General features: G+C 40.1%; 1 protein-coding gene across 1 annotated transcript in view; it reads left to right on the top strand.

The window, feature by feature from the left end:
• The window catches only part of Scfd2 (sec1 family domain containing 2), a 307,046-nt gene that overhangs the window by 34,518 nt on the left and 244,586 nt on the right, over positions 1 to 27,942 (top strand). Inside the window, exon 4 of the mRNA XM_060380761.1 lies at positions 12,387 to 12,562. Within this exon, the coding sequence (XP_060236744.1) occupies positions 12,387 to 12,562 (176 nt within the window). The remainder of the gene's footprint in view (positions 1 to 12,386; positions 12,563 to 27,942) is intronic.

The following is a 27,942-nucleotide window of genomic DNA, read 5'->3' as shown; positions in this document are numbered from 1 at the left end:
GATGGATCCCCGTGAACTGGAGTTAGGATTGCTGTGAGCCACCCTGTGGGTGCTGGGAACCCAACCCATATCCTCCGTAAGAACAAGGAGTGTCCTCAACCACCGAGCCAGCTTTCATCTCTCTGATGTATTCACACTCTGCGTATTCGCTTCTTGCAACAGTCTTGGTGTAAATGTTGTTTCATCCTTTAAAATATAGACCATTTTCGTTTTCTCTTGTCCAACACATATATGAGCTATCTTCACCTTTTCACTTTAAGTCCGTGTGTGTTTTGAAGCTAAAAGGTCTCTCCTATTTAGGCCGCTTTGACTCTTTCCATGTAGGCTCCTTACTGGGTGAGGATGTGATCCATCCATTTGGTTGCTCTCGGTTGTATCTTGTTCATTACTTCTTGCTTGTTGTTTTCCTTTGTGCTGTGGTGTTTTTTCCTGCAGTGTGAAGCTCTAATTCCTGTTTTTTTTCCTGTTTGTGCATGTGCTGCAGTTTTCTGTTCTGTGGTTACCATGAGGTTTACAGAAGACATATTGTTGTAATAAACTATTTTAAGCTCATAACAACTTTGATCACAAACAAATGCCTAGGCTTTGACCCTTTTCCCCCAAATTTGCATTTCTGTGTTTACAATCAACATATTTTTTTTTTATATTCCTTTAACTTACTATAGCTAGAGTTGCTTTTGAACATTTTAACTTTTGGCCTTCATACTAGAAACTTAAAAGGTTCCATACTGTCATTGCAGCAATGAAGTGTTCTGTATTTGACAATATATTTATCTCTACTAATGAGTTTTATACTTTTGGAGACTTTCCTGATAGTAATTACCTTCATTTTCTTTCTAAATGAAGAATTTTCTTGAGGAATTTCTAATGAAGGCTGGACTGTAGCAGAGGTTTACCTAGCATGCAATAAACCCTAGGTTCAGTCCCCAGCACTACATAAAACTTGACCTGATCTTGCACGCTTGTGAGCTCTGCACTCCATGGGTAGAGGCAGGAGGATCAGAAGTTCACAAAAAAGTCACCCTGACTCAGAAAAAGGCGGGGGGCTGGAGGGGGAGGAGATTTCTTATAAGACAGATCGGTTTGGAAGCAGGATCAGGATTGCCATGAATTTGAGACCAACCAGCCGACTGGTGCTACATAGTAAGTTCTAAACCAGCCTGGGCTGTATAGTTATGAGACCCTGTGTTAAACAAACAAGCAAGAATTCACGAGCTACACCTAACAAGCACATTTCTAAATTTGCTTGTCTAGGAAAGGCCTTCATATTTCCATTTCTGGAGTAAAGCTGGTCGGTCATTATAGTGTTTGCTGGCAGACCTCCCCTCCCATTCTTCACCGCTGTCTCTCCTTCAACAGCCACGCCTTCTGCTCCCTGCTACCCTCTTCTAGAGCATCTTCTCACCTCAAGGTCTCCTTTTTACTTTTAGCTACACACACACACACACAGACACACATTTAAGTTGAGACTGCATCTAGAGGCATTTCAGTTAACATAAAGGCCTTTACTTCCATCCATTTGCCTGCTGCCATGATTTTTCTTTTCTTTACAGCTGAAAAAAATTCCATTGTATGTTTGCACACTTCCTTTGTCCATCTTCTATCTTTCTGTCATATTGGTAGATAGGTAGGCTTAGTTCCATTTCCTAGCTATTGCAAATACTGCAGTGATAAGCATGGATGTGCTAATCTCCGTGGCCTGCTGACTTAGCATTCTTTAAATATATACTCAGGCATGGAATAGCTAGATCATATGACAGTTTCATTTTAATTTAAACATTATTTTATTTTGTGTGTGCACTTGTATGTATGTATGTGCATATGAGCGAGGGCTTATGTGGAGGTCCCAGGACAACTTTTGTGAGTCAGTTTTGCCTTATTAAGGCAGGGTCTGTCTTGTTTGTGCTTCATCACAGTGTATGTCAGGGGATCTGACTGGAGAGCTCCTGTACTCTGTTCCCTGTATCTGCCTCCTGTCTCTAAGTATTACTGCCCAGATTGTAGATACATATCATTGCGTTTGACCTTTTATGGAGGCTCTAGTGATCAAACTGGTGTTATGTGCTGATTTTCTCACCCACTTTGCTGTGTTTTTCTCTTCTCTCCATGGTCTGGTGTGGGTTCATTTGCTTGTTTGTGTTCTCTTTGAAGTAACTGATTATTTTTATGAGTAAACTTGAAAATCTGCACACAGAATTTTATCCATTTTAGTGTCTATGAATTTAGTAGTTGGATATGTATTATCTCTTAAAGAAATTGTGCTGCCCACACTTTTCATACTCCTTATGTTTTTATGGTACAGTATGCACATCTGTTTAATATATTCTCGGATTCATTTAGAGATCTTATTAAGGTGCCTCCTCTTGATGGTTCAATCCCTGGAATCAAGCGGTGAAGACTAACAACTATTGTAACAACACCACCACAATGTACTAGATACAAAAATACCAGGAAAACTGATTAAAGCACACTAGTACATCACCAATCATTGTAAACCAGACAATGAAAAAAACTAACGTAGAATTTTCTGTGAAGCTAAAACTTATTTTGAGTAAATGGGGAAATGATAAATATATTAAGTGAAAAAAAAATAAAAGAACACATGGAAAAAGAAAAACACAGGAGAAGCAAGATTATATAAATGAAAAGAAAAAGGAGAAGTATAGAGGAATATTTTGAAGGAATATGAGCAAGAGATTAAAAAAGAAATAAAAGACAAAACCAAGTTCCAATCATGGAAAACTTTGAAAACAAAATTAGAGGGGCAAGAGAGATGGCTCATCAATGTAGAGCACTAGCTATTCCTACAGGGGACCTGGGTTTCATTCCCAGGACCCACATGGTTCTTAACCACTGTACCTCCAGTTCCAGGGGACCTGACGCCCTCTATTGACCTCCTTGGGAATCAGGCATGCATGTTGTACACATGCATACATATAGGCAAAATATATGAATAAAATCTTAAAAAAAAAACCCAAACCTAAAATTAGATAAATATATGAAGGGGAATAAAAAAAGAAAATGCAAGTTTTAAATGTAAAGGAACAACAAAAACAATAAAAACAACCAATAAGATAAAGTCCAAATACTACAGAAAGTACGGTGTGGATACAAAAAGCTAGGAAGGGGATGGAAATGCCAAGAAAGGGGAGGGGAGGGGAAAAGAAAACAGTTACTCAATGAAAACAGTGTAAATAAAATGGATGAATTTGTCAAGAGGACAGGCTTGTGGCCACATCACAGCTGCTTTGCTAGTCTGGGACGAGGGGTCTCCAGAGCTCTGGGGTTTGTATTGGTGTAGGTACCAGGGACAGGTCTGCAGGACTGGGCTTAGGCTTCAAGTAGTTGAATGGCAGAGGGTGGGGGCTGGGGAGAGTTCTTGCCGTAGGGTAGTGAGCTGCAACAGTTTGCCTAGGAAATGGTGTCTTGTCAAATGAGCCAGCATGGTACAGGATGGCAGAGTCTGGGAGATAAAGGGATGCTGCGGTTGCTAGCCTTTAGCAGGTCCTCTAGTAGGGCTCCACTCTAGAAATAGGCCTTGTTTCAAGATGGCACAGCACATAGTATATCGCTCCACTATACAGTGGTGTGTGTTAAGACACAATGTGAGCGCCTTTGCTGGAATCACACATGGTAAATTTCACTCTAGTCAGCTCAAGGCCATTCCCTAAGCTGAGGTCAGCACCTGTGCCCTGCATGAGTCTAAAGAAGTGAAGGCTACAGAGATCTGCAGCAGCGATGTGGGCCACTGGAGTCCTGTATAGCTTCATTTCAGGAAGAAGTCCCTCCCGAAGTTTTTATTGTTACGAGTTATTTCATGTTTAATTGCGCGCACGAGTGTGTGTGTGTATGTGTGTGTGTGTCCTGGGAGAGGTCAGATGAGGGTTTAGGATCCTCTGGAGCTGGAATCACAGGCAGTTGTGAACCACCTAATGTGGGTGCTGGGAACTTAACGCAGGTCCTTTGCCAAAGCAGTAGGCACTCTGGACTTCTGGTTTGTTTCTCCAGCCCACCCTCCTGGTTTTCTTTTCTTTTTCTTTTTTTCTTTTTTGATGGGAGCAGGGACTGCAGAGACAAGAAGTTTCCTTGTGGTGTGTGCGGCTGTCTGAGTTTTTGCTGTAATGTACTTCAGAGCTCTCCTTCACTTTTCTTCTTCTAAATGTCATTGTCTATTTGTTGGAGAGATCCTTTGCCTGGAGGTGGAAGGTAGCATGAGTGCTAGGCTCCTGAAGTTGACCATTGACATTCTGCAATGGGATTCTGAATTAGAGAACCTGGGGCCAGAGTTTGAAAACAAAAACAAACAAACCTAAGAGCATGATATGGCAAAAGGCTCAAGGCTCATGAGTGGGAGTTTCTTTACTAAGGGATTCTTTTTTTATTTTAAGTTTTTTTTTCTTCACAATTTATTCATTATATATCTCAACTGAAGCCCCTCCCCCACCTTCTGTAGTCCCACCCTCTTTCCTTCTCCCTTCATCCCTTTCCCCTAGTCCACTAACAGGCAGAGTTCTTCACTATTGCCATCTGCCCATAGCTTATTAAATCTCCTCAGGACTACCTGGATCCTCTTCTTCTGTGGCCTGACAAGGCTGTATCATCAGGGGTGACTGATCCGAGAGCAGTCAACCGAGTTCACGATAGAGGCAGCCCCTGCTCCGCTCCCTCAGAGAGCCACGTGGAGACTGAGCTGCCACACTGCCACATCTGAGCAGGGGTCTAGGTCCTCTCCATGCATGGTCCTCAGTTGGTGCATCAGTCTCTGCAGGACCCCCGGGGCTCAGATCTTTTAGCTTTATTGGTCTCCTGTCTCCTCTATTCCTACCCCTCTCTTCTTCCATAAGACTCCCTGCACTCTGCCCAAAGTTTGGCCATGAGTCTCAGCATCTTCTTTGATCACCTGTTTGGTGGGTCCTTTCAGAGGACCTTCTATAGAGGAAATCATGAAATTCACAGGCAAGTGGATGGAACTAGAAGAGATCGTCCTGAGTGAGGTAACCCAGAAACAGATAGGCAGGCCTGGTACATATATATATATATATATATATATATATATATATATATATTATACATATAGTGTATATATATAATACTATATAAAGTGTTATAAGCAGATTTTAGCTGTATAATATAGGATAGCCATCTGCAGACCTAAAGAAGCTACACACTAAGGAGGACTCCAGAGGATGCTTCACTCATTGAGAATGGCAAACAGGACAGGCACCAGTGGTTCTTTTAAGAGTAGAAGTTGTTTGCATCAGGGTGGGCCCACCAAGGAAGTGCTTCTCTGGTACCTGGTATTCCTTCTCTGGATAGGGAAGTCTCCTTCTTGCTACCCACTGCATTGTAATTGCTGAGGCAGCATTAGCCCTGGGAAGGTGGGAGTTTCACAGAAAGGCAAGCCAGAGCTGTTTCTGGTGGTTTTATATTTCACCGCTTTAGTGAGAGCTGTTTATATTCTCTCTGGGACCCGTGATTCTGTGGTGGTTGTGCTTTATTCCAGACTAGCCTCAGAAAAGATCCTTTGGCAGATTTCTTTGGGCCCACTGAATTGATTTGCTTCATAGAACCAAGTGCTATTTTCAAATTAGTTTCTTCTTCTACTATGACCATATATATACTGTGACCACAGGGCTAAAAAAGTGTGTGTAAAAAGAACACACACTAATAAAGCATATCGCTCAAGCCTTCTTGTATTTATGGTGTTATAAAGTGGACATCGGTTCACAGCTGTACTTTATCCAAGCTTCACTGTACAGATGGCTGTATATACTGCCCTTCACATCCCTGTGGAGGAAGATTTATATGGCCTTCTCTATCTGTCTCTCCCTTTTAATAATTTGTTTCTGTGTCTAATAGTCGTCATGATCAGGAAATGTTTTTCTCATGTGTGGCTTAAATCGCTCCATCTGCACCTTAACCATATTTCTTTACCCTTTGACCTCAGTTGAGGTGGGAAGCAGGCAGTTACTATTCCTCCTCAGTTTCTGTGGCTGTTGAAAGACAGAGCTTTACCCACTGTACAAATCAGTGGTAGCAATAAAGTCAAATTTCCCAGAGAGCATAAACATCTGTCCATTCTACAAGAAACAGACATTACTTTGCTTCAGAATCAAGAGAGTATTAAAAAAGAGATACTAGTGCAAGTTTATGGGAAATTCAGATGACCACATATATAAAGTGTTCGTATTATCCTCCATCTTCCTTCCTTCGCCATCTGCTTCTTAAAGTAACTTGTGAATAAGGAAATACAACTACTGTATATAATTGAGCTTTGTTACGAATAGGTATATAGTTTATATTGAGGTAAGCAGTGTTGATTGATTTTGTACATTTAGATATAACCTATAGAAAAACATGTAATACTATGCATATGAAATGAAATATAAGTACCAATAAATTCTGACCAACCAATAACAAAGGGGCAAATGATTTAAAGGCTGAAAGACAGGAAGCTAAGGAGTACAATGAAGAAAAAGGACTTAATAGCTTTTAAAAACTTGAACAATGTGATACCTTTTATATGTGGCAACAAATTAAACTGTTTAAGCATATGATGTATGTTATGATAAGCAACAGGTGGGGTATTGAGTGTTTTTTTGTCTGCTCATAGACTACATAATGATCTCTTTCTGTTGCTTCCCATTATTCTGGGTGTTCCCCAAAAAACCCCACGTATTCGGGGTAGGCATTCAGCTTTTTGTACATAATTTACAAAATTGCTCAGCCATTCTTTTTTAAAATCAAATTGATTCTTTCACAGTTTCATTCTCACAATGTACTCTGATAACATCCTCACTATTATCCTCTCTTATCTTCCAGTTGAAACCCCCTTTCCCAGCAAGTCCCCTTTCTACACCACCTGTTGTCACTATGTGGCATTTTGGCTCTTCTTGGTGGTTATTGAGTCTACCAACATTGTGTTCACTCTTAGTGCGGTCTGCCCTTAATAGTTAAATCAGCAGAGTTGCATCCTTACTCTGTTATTTATCTGCCTGCCTGTACAAACTTGTGATTTGCAAAGATCACTTTAGTCATCAAGGCTCATTGTGAAAGGAAGCTTTACCTTCAGGAACCGCCCGTCACATATACACACGCATACTTATACAACCTTGTAGTCAGAGCATGAACAAAAACAAAAAATCTTAATAAAATACTGGTACCATTAAAAAGATATAGTTAATTTTTTCCACATTACTCATTTAACAAATAGTAGGACTTGATATAAAGTATTGAGGTTGACTTCTTGAGAAGTGATAAGAAATGGACGCTGTTTAGCATTGGAGGCAAAGGCGAACACACTAAAGGTAGTGGCCATTGAACAGGATGCAAGTCAGGGCAGGCATGACCAGCAGAGCTGAGAGGCAGAGCTGGAGGTGGGCACCACTTAATTAGCACTCAGCTCTTTCTGTAGCTCATGCTGCTCAGCTCCGTCCATTTACTTTGTTTCCCCCCAAGAGATAATGGTATTTTAATAAGTTTGCTTTAATGTACTGAATTAGGATTTAAAGACTTAAAAGTCACTTTTCCAGTGTCAAAATGTCACTTTCCAAAAAGTTGCTGTATATCATTGTGGTCTTGATATAAAGTAACCTTTCTTTTATGGTCCTTAAAAGTATCTTGCAAAGCCTTCTGGGTTGACATTTTTAAATCACCATGTAAATCTGGCTGACAGGTGTCCTGCCCTGCTCTTCTCTTTCATGAAATGACGTATGGCTAACTGTTCTATTACTTCTTCAGTGCCTGGTTCATATTGCTTGCTGTTTAGTTGATGGGAACTGGGGAGCCTTATTTAATTTCTCATGGTAGCATTTATTTATTTATTTATTTTGGTCTGATGACTTTACTTGACATAATAACATTGATGCAAAACTACTTCTGTCTAATTATTTGCAACATTTTTTTACAAACACAAAAATATGCAATATTTACAGCATCTTCCTTTTATAAATGCAATGCTTTAACTTGCATAAAGTCCCATAGTAAAAATAGTTTACAGATAAAAAGTACAGAAGTAGGAAAATGCCATTCATACCATTGCTCCCTGATGGAGTCATCATGTGGAATCATGATATCATGTAAGCATTTTTTTTTTTAGTTAATTGATTGGTTTGCATTTTTTAAAATAAAGTTTGCATTTTTAAAAACTGTCACAAGCTTATTTTAAAGCATCTCTTTAAAATACTCCTTTGCCAACTTCCAGTTTGACTATTACTATAGTTAAGGAAATGGCCTGCTTTCATGGCGTAGCTAATGTTGTGTTAGTAGTGTGGTGTGGAAGAAGAGGATAGACTGTGGCCCAGCACAGTGATGCTTCATGATTGTTAGCTCATGGTGTGGGAGTTGGTTGGCATTCCTTGTTTCCTTAGATCACATGCCTTTTGTAGGAAGGAGACATTGCCTAAATACAGTGACTAAGTGTGAGTCTCAGCAGTGCTAATAGGAAAACAATGAACTGTTTTCTAATTAAAGACACCCTTCTTTTTAAAATGAGCATCTGCCGAGGCTAGGCTCAATAGTAGACCGCTTGCCTAGAGTGGGTGAGACAAAAGCAGAGCACGAGTTATTACAATAAAAATCTAAAGGGATCATCTGGTGATTCTCGTTTCCTACAGTCTCTCTAAAAGAGTCCCATGGCACACATAGACTTTCATATTCTGGAGACTTATTTTTCTTTATTGTCACAGTCATGATGAAAAGGATTTGTATGATTGTTAAATGTATCACCACATGCCTTACTCTCCTGATGTGCTGGGGATTGAACCCAAGGCTTTCTGCACAACAGGAGGGCACTTTATATGGAGCTACATCCTAAGGTCATTCCACGCTCACTCCAGTACTGAGGATTGAACCTAGAGCCTTGCACATGCTAGCCAAGCATGGCTGTCTCTTTGAGCCACACTGCTATCATCTGCAGTGTAGCACATAAACAAATCCACGGAGAAGGCTGAGGATGTAGTCCAGCGTAATTTGCAAAGAGGCAGCCTAGTGCACAGAACTCACACCAATCTTGGGATCCGAACACACTAGGTCGGTGTTTGTTTTCACATATTTAATATATTAAGTTTCAGAGCCTATTGTCCTATAAAAATGACATTTACACATAGGTGTATAACATTACATGTAATCCATGAGGCTGAGTTAATCAGTGAGCATCGAGGAGATGTTTGTCGGTAGGTTCATTTCTAGCATTGATGTTGTTATTTCTGTTCCTGGCATGGAAATATACATTGTATTAATGGATAGTTGAAAGCTATGGTGCAAATAAATAATAAGGAAACCAGTTAAGACACAGGGAAAAGGCCTGAATGGAGGAGACTTTACTTGAAAAAGGATTGGATGTCAGATGAATACCTGAAGAGATGATCAACTTCACTAGTCCTTGGAAAAAAGCAAATCAAACCATAAGGAGCTATCACCATATATTTGTTAGAAGAGCTAAAATATTGTGATTGACAGTATTATCTGCTATGAAGCAACTAGAACTCTCAAATGTTGCTGTGAGATAGCCCATTTTGCCTTAGGTTGCTAGAGTCTTATAATAAGTATGCACTTGGCATATGACCCTAACTACTCAAAAGAAAAATGAAAACATAGGTGCATGAAGTCTGTACTTAGATGTTAGTGAAAGCTTTGTTTACAGTTTTTAAGAATTAAAGATAACCCCAGTGATAATTTCATTGTGATTAGACAAATAAACACCTAAGCTATAGTATGTCTAATACAATGAAGTAATATTCAGAAAGTAAAAGGAGAAAGATATTAATTCAATCAAAAGGATGGATGAATCTCAAATATTCTATGTTGATGTGAAAAAAGCCAGGCTCAAGTAGTTTCAGGTGTGGTTGCATTTAGAAAGGTCCATTCTAGAAAGGAAAAACTATCAAATGGAAATCAAAGAAAGGCATTTTATAGTGTTCATCAGGAGTAGAGTTGAAAGATGGAATTGACTACAGAGCAGGGAGTGTGTTAGATTGAGAAAAATGTTCTACATCCAGGTTGTGGTAGTGGATAACCAACACAAATGCTGTCTTTATTTGTCAAAACTCATAGAACTCCATGCCAGTAAAGGGTGGATTGTAACTATATATAAATAATATTTCTATAAACCTGAAGTGTAAGATGAAGTTTTTTTTTTCCATTTTTTTTCTTTTAGTGTATGAACAAGTAAGTTGTCAGGTTGTACTTTGAGAATCAGGGATGGGAGAGAGTAGCTGAGGAGGTGAGTGATATATGATATAAAGATGTCATAAATGAAACCTATTATTTTGTATGCTAACTAGAGAGAGATACATAGAGAGAGAGAGAGAGATAGATAGATAGATAGATAGATAGATAGATAGACAGACAGATAGACAGACAGACATTAGGATGAGTCTGTACCTTGTTGAAGAACCAGAGAAAATCATGAGGTATAGTCATTTCTTGTTCTTTTTCTTAGATGCTTACCATCATACATTGATAAAAAGGAACTTTAGTATTTCTTAATCTTTTCATGAAATTATTTTTTAATATTAATTTTATTTTTATATTAATTACAGTTTATTCATGTTGTATCCCAGCTGTAGCTCCTTCCCTCATCCCCTACCAATCCCACTCTCCCTCCCTCCCTCATCTCCTATGCTTTTCACCAAAGTCCACTGATAGGGGTCCTCCTCCCTTCCATCTGACCCTAGCCTATCAGGTCTCATCAGGACTGGCTGCATTGTCTTCCTTTGTGGCCTGGTAAGGCTGCTCTCCCCTCGGGGGGAGGTGATTAAAGAGCCAGCCACTGAGTTCATGTCAGAGACAGTCCTTGTTCCCCTTACTAGGGTACTCATTTGGATACTGAGCTGCCATGGGCTACATCTGTGCAGGGGTTTAGTTTATCTCCATGCATAGTCCTGAGTTGGAGTATCAGTCTCAGAAAAGACCCTTGTGCCCAGATTTTTTGGTTCTGTTGCTCTTCTTTTGGAGCTCCTGTCCCCTCCATGTCTTTCTATCTCCCGCTTCTTTTATAAGATTCCCTCCACTCTGCCCAAAGTTTGGCTATGAGTCTCAGCATCTGCTTTGACACCCTGGTGGGTAGAGTCTTTCAGAGACCCTCTGTGGTAGGCTCCTGTCCTGTTCCCTGTTTTCTCCCACTTCTGATGTCTATCCCATTTGCCTTTCTGAGTGAGGACTGATCATCTTATCCAGGGTCCTCCTTGCTTAGCTTCTTTAGATGTACAGATTTTAGTATGTTTATTCTATATTATATGTCTAGTATTCACTTAGAAATGAGTATATACCATGTGTTTCTTTCTGCTTCCAGGATACCTCATTCAGGATGACCTTTCTAGATCCCACCATTTGCCATGAAATTATTTTTAAAAGGCAGACATGATTGAAGCTTTTAAGTTTCTAATGCCCAGGTCTGTTTTATGTGTATCACAATCTTCTTGTTAGGTAGTATCTGCTGGCTAACACTGGCAGATAGCTCTCTCTGGGTGCCTTTGGTGAGGCTAACAGATGAGTATGGACCTAGTTTGCTGCCTCCTGAGAGTCCTCCTGAGAGGGCTTTTTTTTTTTTTTTTTTTTTAGCACCTGCAGGTACTGAGTCAACGCAGGTGGTTTTGTTAACAATTAAAATAACTGTGAGTATAACAATAAGCAGTTGAAATTCAGTCTCAGAACAGTCCACAAGCACGAATTGGTGAGGTCTGGAGGAGTGATCTATTGAGTTACAGTTATACTTGACTCAGTGCCTTCTTTTTGCCTGATGAGGAGAGTTTGATGTGTAAGAGCCTCGTGTAAAGACTCTGAAGGCTATCAGCTATGAAATTTAACAGATCGGAGAGTAGACAATGAATCCATCAAAGGACCAGGAAGGAGTGTGCATGCGTTTACATGCACTTTGTACATTCACTAACAAACTACCCTCATTGCCATCCACTTTTGTTCCATGTAATATACAGCCTTCAACCTCATGAATACAGTTATGAAGTTCTTGATACCAGTGGTGAAAGTTTTAGCCATAATCCTAACATGTTTTTATACATGTACCCACAATTAAAAAGCTTTCTATGTACCTCTTTGATTCTTGTATCATATGTCATGCATAGATACGCTTTGTTGAGATCAACAAATATTTGAAAACTTTTCAGGATACTAGGGAATTATCAAATGAGTTCTACTCTCAATATGGCTTTGAGAAATCCACTTGGCTGAATTCTTTTTTTTTTTTTTTCCTTGCAAAAGCAGCAAATATGATCATCTTTGCTGTTGTCCTTGCCTTGCTGGAAGAATCATAATTGATTAGCTCTGGAGTTCTGTGCACCTTTAAGACAGTGGCTTTGTTCATAGGCTCCTTGTCATTATTCAGTAATGTGAAGAGGGTACATTGATACCTTTTTATGTTTCTCCAGGAAGAGTCACTCCAGGGCAGCTCATGTCCTATATTCAGCTGTTCAAGAACAACCTTAGAGCTCTTACAAATCACTGTGGGCTCCTACAGCTTGGGATGGCCACAGCTCAAACTCTGAAGCACCCTCAGACTGCCAAGTGGGACAACTTTCTGGCATTTGAAAGGCTCCTTCTCCAGGTATGTTGCTATGTGAACTTGGTAATATGTTACTAATTGGAGTTTTGACATTCAGAAAAACACTTTGATATCTGTTATCATTTGAGCAATCATATTGTTCAAGTGCAATTGTGGTTTGAATGTGAATGTTTCTAGTAGGGTTAGATGTTTAAATACTAGGTCCTTGGTTGGTGGCATTGTTTGGATAGGTTCACGAAACTGGGCTTTGGTGGAAGTGTGTCAATGTGAACAGGCTTTGAGGTGTCAAAGCCACACTCAATTTCCTGTTTGCTTTCTCTACTTCATGCTTGTGCTTTAAGATGTGAGCGGTCAGCTGCTGCCACCCTTCCCTATTGTGGTAGTGATGGACTTTTACTCCTATGGTCCAAATAAAGCCTACCTTCTGTATGTTGCCCTGGTCATGGTGTTTTATCACAGCAATAGGAAAAGAAATAAGCATGTGCCCTGTATAAGACCCTCTAAATGCCACCCAGTTAAAGTTCAGCCAGAACATTTTCACATTTCATAAAAAATTAACATTGTTATCTTTGACTTCTAAATTATAAGAAAAAGTTTTTTTGGTCATCTTGCTAACTTCTGAAAACCTTTCATTTTTATGACTTTTGGATCTTTCTAGATCTCCATTGTCTTTAATTTTTGCAAGTTTTCCTGAAAGAAACTCCAGGTTCCTAAATTCTTTTGGCACTATCCAGTCTGTAATCTTTAAACAATGTAGACCATATGCCTTACAGTAATGATTAGCAACAAATGAAGGGAGGTAAATTCTATTTGTAGTGTTTAGTGTGAGGTCTGTTTGTTGGGGAAGAACTTTCTGTGATTTATGAAATATCTTTATAGGAAACTTTTAAAAATGTGTATTTTTATGTTATAAAATATAAATTATAAAGCATTTGTACATTAAATTATATAATAATTTAGATTATATGGTTTATATTGTATAATCAGTCTATGTTGTATAATATAAACTTATATAACATGGCAAATATGTATGCACTTTCCATTCAGGTACAATATAATTTACCATTTTCCATAATTAGCCTTAGACCTTTTAATTAAAGAAATAGAAGTAAATAAATGAAGCATCTTTGATAGAGATTTTTCCCTCATCCTGTTCTTTTTTCCCATAGAGGTACTTCTTGCTCTGTTTCTTGTTTTTTTATTTTCTCTAAATGTTTATTTTCTATATAAATAGTACAGCACAGTTATTATGGGTTTGAATTTTTGCATAAGTTACAGTATACTGCAAATATCCTTTAATAATTGATTTTGGCTATCAATTTCCTACTTTCAAGACAACCCAAAGTGATATATATATAGTTTGTTCATTTATTCCATGCCATGAGTATACAAACGAAGTATGTAACACAGAGGTGTAGATCTGGGCTGTTCCACTGAAGAGGTGTGTGTAGAAGCAGGCATTAAGTGCCCTCTACCCTGTCTTCAGAAGCCAATGGAGGAACTGTTTCCTCAGGGCATGCATTTTGTCCAAGAATACTCACAGTGTGGAGTTTACCAAGTATCAAGTTGCAGTAGGTGATGTTTCTGCAAAGGATGACTGCTTCTCAGCCTGGTGTCCAACACTTCAGTATTATCCAAATTACCCACATCTTAGAGCAGTCTGTCACTGCCTTTTGTATAAATTTTGTATGATTGTAGTTAATAAGCCTGAGAAGCTTATATATATTGGCTATTCATCTTTTCTCTTGTTTGAATTGCTGGGTGTGGTTATTTTTCCTCCACTTTTATTTATTGAGTAACATTTTTTAAAACAAATTCTAAGGTGAAATCTCAGGGTTATTTTGATTTTGCATTTCCCTGATGACTAAGGACACTGAGCATTTCCTTAAGTGTTTCTCTGCCATTCAATATTCCCCTATTGAGAATTCTCTGTTTAGCTCTGTACCCCATTTTTTAATTGGATTACTTGATTTATTGCTTTTCAGCTTCTTTAGGTCTTTATATATACTGGATATTAGCCCTCTGTCAGATATAGGGGTGGTGAAGATCCTTTCCCAGTCTGTTGGGTATCATTTTGATGTGATGACAATGTCCTTTGCTTTACAGAAGCTTTTCAGTTTCATGAGGTCCCATTTATTGATTGTTGATCTTAGAGCCTGTGCTGTTGGTGTTCTGTTCAGGAAGTTGTCTCCTGTGCCAATGAGTTCCAGGTTCTTCCCCACTTTTCTTCTAACAGGTTTAGTGTGTCTGGTTTTATATTGAGGTCTTTGATCCACCTGGACTTTAGTTTTGTACAGGGTGATAAGTATGGATCTATTTGCATTTTTAACTTTTTGAGTTATATAGGATAAACATACTAAAATCTGTACACCTAACATGTTAGAAGGAGGACCTTGGGTAAGATGACCAATCCTCACTCAGAAAGGCAAACAGGACAGACATCCGAAGAGGGAGAAAACAGGGAACATGACAGGAATCTACCTCAGAGGGCCTCTGAAAGGCTCTACCCAGCAGGGTATCAAAGCAGATATTGAGGCTTATAGCCAAACTTTGGGCAGAGTGCAGGGAATCTTATGAAAGAAGGGGAATCTTATGAAATAGATAGAAAGACCTGGAGGGGACAGGAGCTCCACAAGGAGAGCAACAGAACCAAAAAATCTGGGCCCAGGACCACGCATGGAGAAGACCTAGACACCCTGCTCAGATATAGCCCATAGGCAGCTCGGTCTCCAAGTGGGTACTCTAGTAAGGGGAGCAAGGACTGTCTTTGACATGGACTCCAGTTGCTGGCTCTTTGATCACCTCCCTCAGGTGGTGGGGGTGCAGCCTTGCCATACCACAGAGGAAGAGGGTGCAGCCAGTCCTGATGAGGCCTGACAGGCTAGGGTCAGTAGGAGAAGAGGAGGACCTCCCCTATCAGTGGACTAGGGGAGGGGCAAAAGGGGAGGAAAGGTGGGACTTGGAGGAGATGAGGGAGGAGCCTACAGCCGGGATACATTTGTGATTAATTTGTAAGAAATAATAAATAAATAAAAATTTAAAAAAGAAAATATCAACTCTAAGTTATCTCATTTGTAATGAACTATTTGAATTCTACATTGTTTATTAGATGTGGTGGTATCAGAGTGGCCCTTCAATAAAAAGTGAGCAAAATGACAGAAGAATAAAACTGAACTTATCAAAGATTTGTGATTCTAGGTGCATATTGCTCTGGCTGGTCTGTCTCCTTGGGGTTTTAGCCTATACAAACCTATAAACTAGCCATCATAATTGCTCTTTGTTTATGAACATTTATTTTATATGGCACACACTCACCCATTAGTGTAACAAGTCAAAATATATACTCAGTATCCTTTTACAGGTTTGGTTAGAAAGTGGAGCATTTGAGTTTATTTTGAGAACAAGGGCAACATTTAGCTTTATCCCAAGGGTTTGTGAAATCTCAGCCAGAGCTGAGGGTTGATTACTTCTTTGAGATCTAATTTCCATCACTGCAACATCACACTGCTGGCCGGGCTTGCATCTTTGCAACCTCACACTGCCCGCTGGGCCTCTATCACTGCAGCTGCACTCTGCTCATTGGGCCTCCATCACTGCAACTTCAGTTGATTTTATGGCCTAAGTCATAGAAGAACAGCTCCCATCTTGGAAAAGTGGCACATGGCACCCACTCGCCTCACTGATAGAATTTGGAGTCTGCTGCAAAGACTGCAGCTCAGGCTTTGAAATACAAATATACCAAATCAGGCTTTTAATTAAGAGTTTATTCAAAATAAACCCTTGGGGAAATCTCATGTTTATCCAGCAAAAATTATATTAAAAATAGGAGATGAAAGGTCTTCCTAATTCCTTCTCTTCTATCCCCAGGGTCCACAGCAGTACTTTATGTGTTGAGCATATGTATAGTAATTGTCAAATAATTCTGTTTACAAGCAGCACAGGCTGAACCCACACACACAGAGACTTGTGATGCTAATCATGATGTGATCACAAAGCAACTTTCTTTTCTTAAAGAATTATATTATTTTAAATTAATTTTTTTTCAGTTTACAACTATGGCATTGATTTTCTAAAAATTACTGTACTGTTTTATCTTCGATGTGTGGGTGTTTTGCCTACATTTTCCTCATGGCGTCCAGAAGAGGGTGTTGGCTCCCCTGGAGCTGAAGTTTATTCATGGTTGTGTGCCACTGAGTGGGTGCTAGAAATCTAACCAGGTCACATGAAAGAGCGCCCAGTGCTCTCAACTGCTAAGCCACACCTCCAGCACCTGTGCTGGTTATTTTAAAAATGTGTTAAAATTAGTTTTAACTGATATATAAAACACCAAAAATTGTGCATATGCATAGATGTTTTATGTGTACACCATGTAGTGTTCAAGTCAGATTGAACGTAGCTCTGATACTTTTTAAATTAATTTACTTTTTTATTAATTATGGTTTATTCACTTTGTATTCCAGCTGCAGTCCCCCTTCACCCTCCCACCCTCATCTCCTCCCATGCCCTTCTCCACATCCACTGATAGGGGAGGTCCTCCTCCCCTTCCCACTGAGCCAGCCACTGAGTTCATGTCAGAGACAGTCCCTGTTCCTCTTACTAGAGAACCCACTTAGAGACTGAGCTGTCTTGAGCTACATCTGAGCAGGAGTTCTAGGTTACCTCCATGCATGGTCCTGTGTTGGAGTCTCAGTCTCAGAAAAGACCCCTGTGTCCAAATTTTTTGGTTCTGTTGCTCTCCTTGTGGAGCTCCTATGCCCTCCAGGTCTTTCTATCTCCCCCTTATTTTATAAGATTCCTTGTACTCTACCCAAAGTTTGGCTATGAGTCTCAGCATCTGCTTTGCTATCCTGCTGGGTACATAGTTTTCATGATAAAAACTTAGCATGTGCTTGAGCAGGTTGTTTGAAATATGTGGTCCCCTGCTGTTACTTAGAGCTGCTATGCTGTGCAGCAGTAGCATACTAGGACTACAGCGTTAGTCTCTAAAATCAAAACCGAGATTTACTTCCCTTGGCTTTAAGGATGTGGAATTTTCCATTTTTATAATATGGCAAGAAAATTTAGATAAGAAGGTGAAACAGAAATATGAATGCAGCTCCTTCTTCGTGTTGTTTTAGGACTGAATGAAGCATAGGTACACATCATGAAGTTCAGTGCCAGGCATATGGCAAGTGCTCAATAAACAGGAATCATCATTTGTTTTCTTCAGATTAGAAACATGTTTAAAATGTCACCTTATTTTATGCAAGTAACGCCTTTAATATATTCTCCCTTGTACTTTTTCTAAATTAAAATTTATAGAAGAAAAATGAGTGCCACTTGAAAAAAAGGTTGTATTTTAAAAGTTACTGTTTGACAATACTCAGCAGTATTTTCCCTTAAGTCTTCAGTATATAGCTGATGTTTTTATGCTAATTGTCACCGGAAAAAAAGCTTTTATTGGGTGTAATATAATTTACGGTGGTTATAAAATGCTAGCAAGCAATGGAGTGGAGGAAGCAGCTGTGTTTATACTTCCTATAGCACACATTTTGTAAATATATATATGTATGTATGTATTATCCTTCTTTGCTGTTGCTTTATATAAAACCATCCAACTTTGGAAAATAGGTTTTAAATGAAAATCTAAATGAATTATAAATCAATTCAAAGTAATACATGTATAATATTGCTTTAGTTTAAATTGTATCTGTCTTTGCAATCAATAAAAAATAAGCACACGATTTTTAAAGCTGCTAAAGTAGTTTTTTAAGGGTATGGTTTGGTTTCTTAATCTATTAAATTTTGGATTACCCTTTCTAAAACAAACTACATTTGGTAAACTAAATAGCAGTATATCTGTTAGTCCTGTAACATTGGTGGCTTTACCTTCTGAATTCCCTGATGCTTGTGTTAGCTTTCAAACCACATGGCTTGGCTCGGAAATATAATGGTCATTATTGCACTATTCCTGATTGGCCATCGCCCTGGGAGGTCCTATTTTATTATGCCTTGTTTTCAGCCATTTATAATAATTAAGATTGAGGCTTTCTGGGAAGAAGTTCCGACCAGGCTGCTTTTCTTTGGCCAAAGGCCATAATAGCGGAGTCTTTATGTCCCACGGCTTTGTTGCCCTTTGCAAGCCACGGATGATAACATTTGAATAAAGACTGAGCAAAGAAGGAGAAAACAATGATCCCTTAACTCAGGCCTTGGTGCTGTTCCAGAGAAGGATTTTTCCCCCCAAGGACAGTTGTGGAGTGTGCTTTTCACAAAATACACTGAAAAATAATCCCAAGACTGGAGAGATGGCTCGGCAGGTTAGAGAGCCTGGCTGTTCTTCCAGGGTACCAGACTTGAGTCCCAGTGCCCACGTGGCAGCTCACTATTGTCTGTCTGTCCAGTCTCAGGATATTGTTGCCCTCTTCTGGCCCCTAGGGCCATTGCACACATGTGCTGTGAAGGCATACATGCAGGCTGAACATCCACCCTCATAAAAATCACACATAAATAAAACGTGAAAGAAGAAAGAAAACAATCCCAGAGAGAGGCATCAGAGAAGAGCAGATCTCTGTGGGCTTTCCTTAGCACACCCTTGGCCTCGCTCTCACCATCCCCATGGTGTCCTTCTAACAGTGATACTTGACTTCATGGGTAAATTTGGGGTGACCTGCCAAGTGTGGCCCACCTGTTTTCTTCTTGGAAGGGTCCTTCCCCCAAGCAGTGCTTCCTGTTCCTCTCCAAGATGAGGATCTGCCCCGCTGCTGCCTCCTCTCCTTTCTTGGAGCCAGCTGTCTGTGTGCAGCTGCTGAAGCTGCCTTGTGCTTCATCGTTGGCCTGCCCTGGTCCAGGCTGGCCTGTGATGGAGGACAGGTCACAGGAAGGCTGCCTGAGTCCCTGTACCATAGTTCCGAGATCACTAGGCCTAGGGCTTTGGCCTCCCACCACCTAGGCTGTTGTTTTTTTCTGTATATTTATGCAGTATATTCATGCTATATAAGATTTATTTATCCAAGCTGCTGGTGTTTAAGGTTCTTTTAAAGTCCTGAAGAGCATTAGGAATTACAGAGGTCTAGGAAGCTTAACATAATGGATCATCAGGTGCTCACTCTTAACTGACACTCTTAATTGTGAACTTTTTTAGTTTTTTCATTTAAGAACACCTGGTTTGGTGGTGGTGGGGACACTGTCTTACTTACAAATAGGAGAATCAATAAACCTTAAAATTGACTAATCTAGTGTGAAAAAGTTGTCTTTTTCTCCATCACCTTCTTTACCTCTCCAGAGAAGCACTTGACTTTGCCAAGAGATATGGTACTTCCAAATCATAGAAGAAAAAACTAACCTGAAAAGCTGTTCTCAAAATAATTGTTTCATTCCACGAAATTGCCGTTTCTTGAGGACATGAGGTCTGCAGACAGAGAAGCTGCGAAACAAGAAAGGCACGGGGCTCCTTGACTGTCCAGACTCTACTGTGCAATGGGCATCAGATGGCAGTGTTATCAGCACTGTGGTAGGATCTCTAGGGACAGGCCTGAACACAGGCTAGCTCATGTCTGGGTGCTCTGTTACTATTCCCTTGTAATAAAAAGAAGCCCTAGATTTCAAGCAACCAGATTGATTTATCTATTTACTTACTTATTGATTAATTTATTTAATGTACATTGGTGTTTTTCATGTCTGTGTGAGAATGTCAGATTCCTGAACTGGAGTTACAGACAGTTGTGAGCTGCCGTGTGGGTACTGGGAGTTGAATTCTGGAAGAGCAGCCAGAGCTCTTATCTGCCGAGCCAGCTCTCTCTCCAGCCCCCAATAAAACCAGTTTTAAATAAATTTCATGAACTATTGATTTGAACTAATTATAGCTTGAGAATAGGTTATGAGTTTGACCATGATCTTACTGCTAGTGCATTTGTTAATAAAAATGTTAGTGTTATTAACAGCTTAATATGGGAGCTAAGTTGCAAACCCAGACTGTCTGATACTAAAACCCCCTTTCAACCACGTAGTCCTAGAGCATTTGTACTGGGGTAAGGTACCAGAATGAGTGTTGATTAATTTTTCTCACACTTGTTTTTAGGTATGAGGATAGGAGTTGTAAGAATATGATAGTCTATACAATCTTAGATAATATGCTGTTTATAGTCATCAGTAACTTTCTCTTTGACTAGCAGTATCACTAAAATCCAGTGTTTCCAATTAATTTTTCTTTGATACTTGATATCAAAGTATCAAAGTGTATGTGTGTGTGTGTGTGTGTGTGTGCGTGCGTGAATGTGTGTGTTATGCTTGTGTGTGCATGTGGAGGCTAGCTGTCCACACTGAATGTTTTCTTCTATCAATTTCACACCTTATTTTTGGGAACAGTGTCACTCACTGAACCCAGAGCTCACCATTTTGGCCAGACTGTCTGTTCAGAGAGGCTGCTGACATCTACCTGTCTCCATCTACCAGTTCTGGGCTACACACCTGTGCTACCACACCTGGCTTCTGTGCCACCGCACCTGGCTTTTTCATGGGCTCTGGGATCTGATTCAAGTCCTCATGCTTACAGAGTGGAGTTTTACCCATGAGTAAATGGAGTGTTGCCCATTACTGTACTTGCACACATGAGCTTTACTTATGGGGCTGTCTCTTCCACCTCCCTCAACTTAGACTTTTGACTTAGTTTTAAATCCTTAGCAAGTCTTTGATTGGACCGTATGAGCCCCAACACATTTGACTACGAGGATATCAATTTCACTTGCTTTTTACATTCTATTTTATTTTAATGCATATCTTTTCCAGCATAGTAACTAACGCAGCATTATCTTGATTATTGAAGGGAGAAAGAGAGAGAAAAGCATGAAATATGAAACAGTGTTCCAGACCTTCTTGTGCATTTGTTGAGTGTGGAGGCATTGCCAAGTTACAAGCGGGTGAATCTGTGCCAAGCACCTGATTAGAAAGGAACTCAGAATGTAGGTCGTGTAAACTATTGCTCTTAAACCAGGCTCATCTCGAAAGTGATGACATCATGTGTTATTCCAGCTGGAAACCAGAGTCGTCAGTAATCAGGCAAAGTAAACTCCAATGGACAGTTTTGTTTCTTAGTGTGTTAGGGGGCTACCAAAAGTGCATGAGGTGCAGGCTTTCTGCAGTAGTTGAAGGTGCATGCATGTGGGTGGGTCTTCATTTGGTGAAGACCTAGAGTAGCAGTCAGTCCGGTTTCCTTGACCAAAAGGAAAAAAATAACGCTGTGCGTCTCACTACATCGACTCCTCTGTCCTCAGCCTCTGCTCCTGGTCTACCATGCTGGCTATACCAGTGATGGATAAGATTATTCTTTTCATTTTTTTAACTCTATAACTTTTTTAGGAGTGCTATGAATCGAACTCAGTGCCTCGCACATGCTAGCCAAGGACTTTACCACTGGGCCACACTCCTAGCCCTCACATTTAGATGTCTAAGGAATAAGAGAAATAAACACTGTGTAATGAAGTTTCTTTTGAAATTATTTTCCCTTGGAGAAACTATCTTGCTCATGTCTATTTGTAGGACATCTTAGATACAACTTAAAGACATGGTTTTCTTTTTTAAAATACTCTTTATTCTTTGATCATATACATTCATGTTATCATCCTCCAATCGTACTGGTGCCCCTTATCCCATCTCCCTTTAAGAGGCATGCATTTCTTGTTGTAGTTAATAATTCATTGAATTCAGTCACTGCTGCCCATATGCACACGGGTGTGTGACCATCCAGTGCTGCCTGACCTACCTACCGGCAGCTGCATCTTCAAAGGATAGCTCCCCCTCGAGAAGCACTCATCAACTGCCAGGAGATCCTGCAACAGGGGTGGAGCCTCAGGGACTTCTCCCCATCTGTGCTTGACTTTTGATGGCCTTGATCTTGTGCAAGTAACCACAGCTGCTGTGAGTTGAGTACGACAGCCTGCCATGCCCAGAAGCGAGCAGGGCACAGCCCTCCTCCTAACTCTTGGCTCTTACATTCTTTCTAACCCCTCTTCCAAGACGATCCCTGAGCTCTGGATGGTAGAAAGTTGAAGGTCCACAGCTACACTCTCAGTTATTTATATGTGGTACTGTGATCAGTATGAGTCCCTGCATTAACTATTACCCAAAAGAAGCTTTATTGACCAAAGTTAAAAGGAAAAAAACTTTTGAGTATAAATACAAATATTTAGAATACAATCTGACATGACCATTTAGCAAAACAACAATAGCAGATCAGTCCTAAGGCCTATGATCTCCCTTGCCACCTCCTTGACTTTTTATGACGTTTATAGTACCAGATAATCCCTTCTGTGGAGCAGGCCTCATATCTAATCAGATATCATATCTAATGAGTTGGTTACTCCACAGCTGCCATGCCACCGTTGTACCACTGGGCACATCTTACCAGCAGGTTAGTGTTGTGGCTTTACAGGGTCAGCATGGGTAAGGATCTTAATAACTTTTTTTTTTTTTTCTTCAGCAGCCTACATCACCTTCCAGCATTATGTAAATAACCAGCAGGGAGAAGGTTTCTGGTCAATTTGAGATTGATTTCTGGGTCTTGCATCCAAAGTAAGTGGTGTCCTTAGCTCTAGAATCTTATCATCTGCTCTGGCTGGTTTTGTGTTAACTTGACACAAGCTAGAACCATCAGAGAGAAAGGAGCTCCAGTTGAGGAAATGCCTCCATGAGATCCAGCTGTAAGGCATTTTCTCATTAGTGACCTATGGGGGAGGGCCCAGCCCTTTTTGGGTGGTGCCATCCCTGGACTGGTGGTCCTGGTTTTTATGAGAAAGTAGGCTGAGCAAGCCGGTAAGTGCTGCTTACTAGCTTGCTTCAGTAAGCTAATAAGCAGTACACCTCCTTGGCCTCTGCGTCAGCTTCTGCCTCCAGGATTCTGCCCTGCTTTAGTTCCTGTCCTGACTTTCTTTGTTGATATACACCAATGTGGAAGAGTTAGCTAAATAAACCCTTTCATTACCAACTTGCTTTTTAGTCATGTTTTTTTGTTGCAACAATAAAAATCCTCACTAAGACACCATCTAATTATGGTGGGTAGCCAAGAGTTATGACAATAGCCTGTGCTATTTAAACTGCTTCTGGGGCCTCCTTGGCCAGTGACTCACAGTAACTAGCACTGAGATTTTCATTTAGTAACTCGTTCCTTCAGGAATCAGCATTATTGTTATTTTATTCCCTAACTCCTTTTTCAAAATGGAGATATAAAACTACACACATACACACACACACACCTATCTTACCAACTGGTTTTGGCCAACTTATCTGCTATCTTCTGCTTTCCTCAATTTCTGTATCCCCACTTAAACTCTTAACCTTTTATAACTCTCCCTTTCCTTTCATATCCCCTGTATTCTACTTTGCCCACTTACGGATATTTTCCTTGGGTTGGAGGATCATGGCTTCCATGTAGCCTTTTCACACAGACTTTATTTTGGCTAATCTTTAGCCAGGACCTTATTTCCCTATTTCCCATCCCATCTGTGCTTGAACTCTTCTGCACCCAGTCTTCTCCCTTTCTATTTTGACTTATCTGTATTTTGCTAGCATGTGCTAGCAATTTTTATTCTTGTCTTGAGAACTTTTCTTTAAGGTTTATGTGTTCTTTGTGTATTTTAGATACTTATCCCCTGTCTAATGTGCAGCTGGTAAAGATTTTCTCCCATTTTGTGGGCTGCCTTGTCATTTTATTGACAGTTTCCTTTGCTGTGTAAATACTTTGGACTTCATGAGATCCCACTGAATTGTTGGCCTTTCTTCTTGTGTTGTGGGGATCCTCAAAAGTCCACACCTTGAAGTCGAAGCATACTCTCTACTTTATCCTAGTAGCTTGAGACTATCTGACTCATATTGAAGTCCTTGATCAATTTGCAGTTGAGTTTTATACATGATGAATGATGAGGGTCAAGTTTCATTTTTCTCCATGTTGAAATCAAGGTTGCCCAGCACCTTTTCCTTAAAGGTGCTGGCTTTTCTTCAGTGTATGTTTTTTTGTGTCGTTGTCAAACATTAGGGAGCTGTATTTTTTTTTAATTTATTATCATCTGGGTGCTCTATTTTATTGAACTGTGTATTTGTATTCATGCCAGTACTATGCTGTTTATAATACTATGGCTCTGTGGTATAGTTTGAAATAAGGTAGGGTGCTTCACCTCATAGCTGTTGTTGTCTTCTTCTCCACCTCCTTCTCCTTCTCTGCATGTACCACCATGCCCACTATACTTTAAAAAAAATTAGTTTTGTTTCATGTATATAGATGAGTATTGTACCTGGATGCGTGGTGCCCATGGAGGCTATAAAAGGGTGTTGTATCTCCTGGAATTCCAGGTACAGGTGGTTCTCAGTAGCCCACAGCAGTACCAATCAAAATTTCAGGTACATTCTTCGCAGACAATAGAAAAATATTCTCATATTTTATATGGTGACATAAACAAACAAGCCAACAAACCTCAAAGCCAGCAACCAAGGATAACCAGTACACTCTTGAGCACAGAGGATGCTGTGGGCATAATTTTTTTAGGTTTTTTTTATTTACGTATATGTGTGTGTCTGTGTGCATGTATTCACATGTGCACATGTATCTGTGGAGATCAGAAGAGGGTGTAATATCCCCTGGAACTGGAGTTATAGACAGCTAGGAACCACCTGACACAGATGCTGGGAACCAATCTCCGGTCCTCTGGGAAAGCAGCAAGCACTCACAGGCACTGGGCCAGCTAGCTATGAAGTCATATCGTTGACTAGGCTATCCAGAGGTTTTCTACAAGCAACTGGCATGTAACCTGTTTTAAAAGAAGGAAACTTCCTAGCTGGGGAGAGTCAGAAACTAATAATGCTAGAACTGCACATCCAATAATGTATGGCACCTCGTGGGATCTTTTATTTGGATGGGCTGGATATTGGGGACACATCTGTGGAGAAAGGGATGACATTCAGGGAGGACGGATGAAGTTCTAGAGATGACCTGGACTCAGAGTGTGCTGGCTTTGGCCACCAGTTTGCTGCAATGGGGTCAAGAGCTCAGGTGAACCAGCTTCACTGTGCCAGCTAGAGCTGCCTCTGCCTACTCCTAGGTCAGCTTCCTTTAGTGTTCACATGAACTTTAATTCAGACCAAGTAATGAACTACATATGGGCACATTTCCTTTCAAAGTGAAATATTTTTAAAAAATGGAAGAGTTGTAGAAATCTGACTAAGTCATATTTCTAGGTTTAAATAGTGATTTATGTTTTTTCCCCCAAGAAAGTCAATAGCACCAGACATTTGTCAGTCATTTCAGAGTGTTACTCCCGCCTGCTGCGCTTATTAACTCCATTCTTATTGTCCCAGGGCTCTTGTGCTTTTGCCATATGGGCTCCACATCTGGTGACCAGTCCATGTTCTTTTGGGGGATGGGGGAACCCAAAACTTCCTTTGAGGAACAACGTAGATACAGTTTTACAGAATCCAGTTCTCCTCTTGTCTGCAAATATCTGACCCCAAATTAAATGCATAGCACTGAAGTTATATTCCTCTTTAGAGCTCACAGTAACTAAACAAGACACAGTACAAATTAGGGCTTTAAACTGTTGGGCACCAGTTTTCTCCCAGTACATTACTTGTGATGATATTTCTTTGATGTCTTGACATATCTCTGAAATCATGATTAAATATGGTAACCAGAACTAGTTCTGACTTGCACTGGGAAAGTCATTTGGAATCAATACTAAAAAGGAAATGCTGCTTGGAAGAGCCCTTTTACTTTTAATGAATTTAAGTGGTGCTGAAGTTTCAAGTCTTTTTTTCCTCACTTCTTCCAGAACTGTCATTAGAAAAGTTATCATGATCTGTTATTAATCTAAATATACACTTCAAATAAAACAGTAAGCCCAAGATATTATTAGCAAATGTTTGTCACTTAATGTTTTTCAGATTTATCATAGACATCCATGGTCCCATTTGTAAAAATGACAAGCTTTTTGGAAAACACTCTTAGCAGTCTGTTTGCAGTCATTTAAAAAGAATTTCTTCAATCAGAGCCTTGAAGAATGTCAGAGCATATACATGTATGTCGGCTTCTGGCAGGTGCTGAAGACTGTCTTGCCAATTTAAATACAATTATGGGTTTTCACACTGAGATTCTTATTTCTTTTTTTGTTTTCTTTTTTTATATTCTCTCACTGTTTTAGAACAGTTACAATTTGTATCATTTTTCTGTGGGAAAGAAACAGAGAAGGCTAAACGGAAAGACATAATCCAGACGAGATGGTTGTTTTGGAAACCATTTTCCTCATGCTACACGGTGTGAAAAGCTGCATTAGTGATGAGCATGATGGGAAAACAATATGGCCAGCAAACTCACTGGGATTGGGATTTGACTTTTTCAAAGTAATGTCAGGTACACCAAGAACAAAAGGATTCCGTGGGCACAGTGGGTTCCACCTGTTGCTAAGCAGCTTTCTTTGTTGTTCCTCCCAGGCCTCTTCCAAGGCCTGGAGCAGCCTTCTTGCTACTCATCTCCCAATTACCATCCACCAGCAAAATCAGTCTGTTCTTACTTTCATCCTGTTTGCCTCCTGGAAATACCTTTTAATCTTCACTGGATTGTTCTCTCCTAGTACAGCATCTCTTGATTTGAAATGAGTATGGGTAGTTGTGGAAGGGAGCGGGGAGGGGCGGGGGGAATAACAGCAGAAACTTAACCTCAAATCTGGATAATAGCCATTGAATGAGATATGTCATGACCCGCCTTTTGGAGGAGTTAGAGGTGAGAAGACATTGCCGCTCAGCCTGCGGTAGCATTGCTGAGGCCAGATTATTACCAAATTCATATAATTGCTAAGACTTGTGTTGAGGGGCTGGAGATGAGGGTGTGTTGCTGCTGTTTCTACCTTGGCAGCATGGAGACCTGAGCTGGGAGCCAGCACCCAGTAAAGCTCTGTACCTTCAGCACTAAGTGCAAAAGACAGACAGATCCCCAGAGAACATTATTTAGCATAGCCAGCTAGTGAGCTCCAGGTTCACTAGACAAGGACTCCAGTAATCAGGAGTTGGAGGGTGTGTGTATGTACAGATGTGCATACACTTCTATTCAAGAGGATGGTGTCAGGGCATCTTCACCAAATGCTTCTCCACCTTAGTTTTTGGGAGAAACTGGAGCTTTTGTATTTACCTAGGCAGCTGGCTGGTAAGCCCCAAGGAGTCCATCTGTCTGTGCAGTGCCACACGCAGACTACTCTGTTTTACATGGCTGCTGGAGATTTGCACTCAGGTCCTTATGCTTGCTCTGCAGGCACTCTACCAAAGGCACCCTATATCCAGCCTCCTGAAGGACCTTACCTTCAACTGTTACACACTTTTATCCATAGTTTTTTCTTTAATAAAATATGCTATTATTTTCCTTCCTTATTTTTTTGAGGATAGTCTGGATTATCAGGATTATAATAATA

The sequence above is a fragment of the Meriones unguiculatus genome, chromosome 3, assembly GCF_030254825.1.
Source record: "Meriones unguiculatus strain TT.TT164.6M chromosome 3, Bangor_MerUng_6.1, whole genome shotgun sequence".
NCBI classification, from domain to species: domain Eukaryota; kingdom Metazoa; phylum Chordata; class Mammalia; order Rodentia; family Muridae; genus Meriones; species Meriones unguiculatus.
The sequence above is the reverse complement of the archived record's forward strand: the minus strand, read 5'-3'. Positions and strand labels throughout refer to the sequence as shown.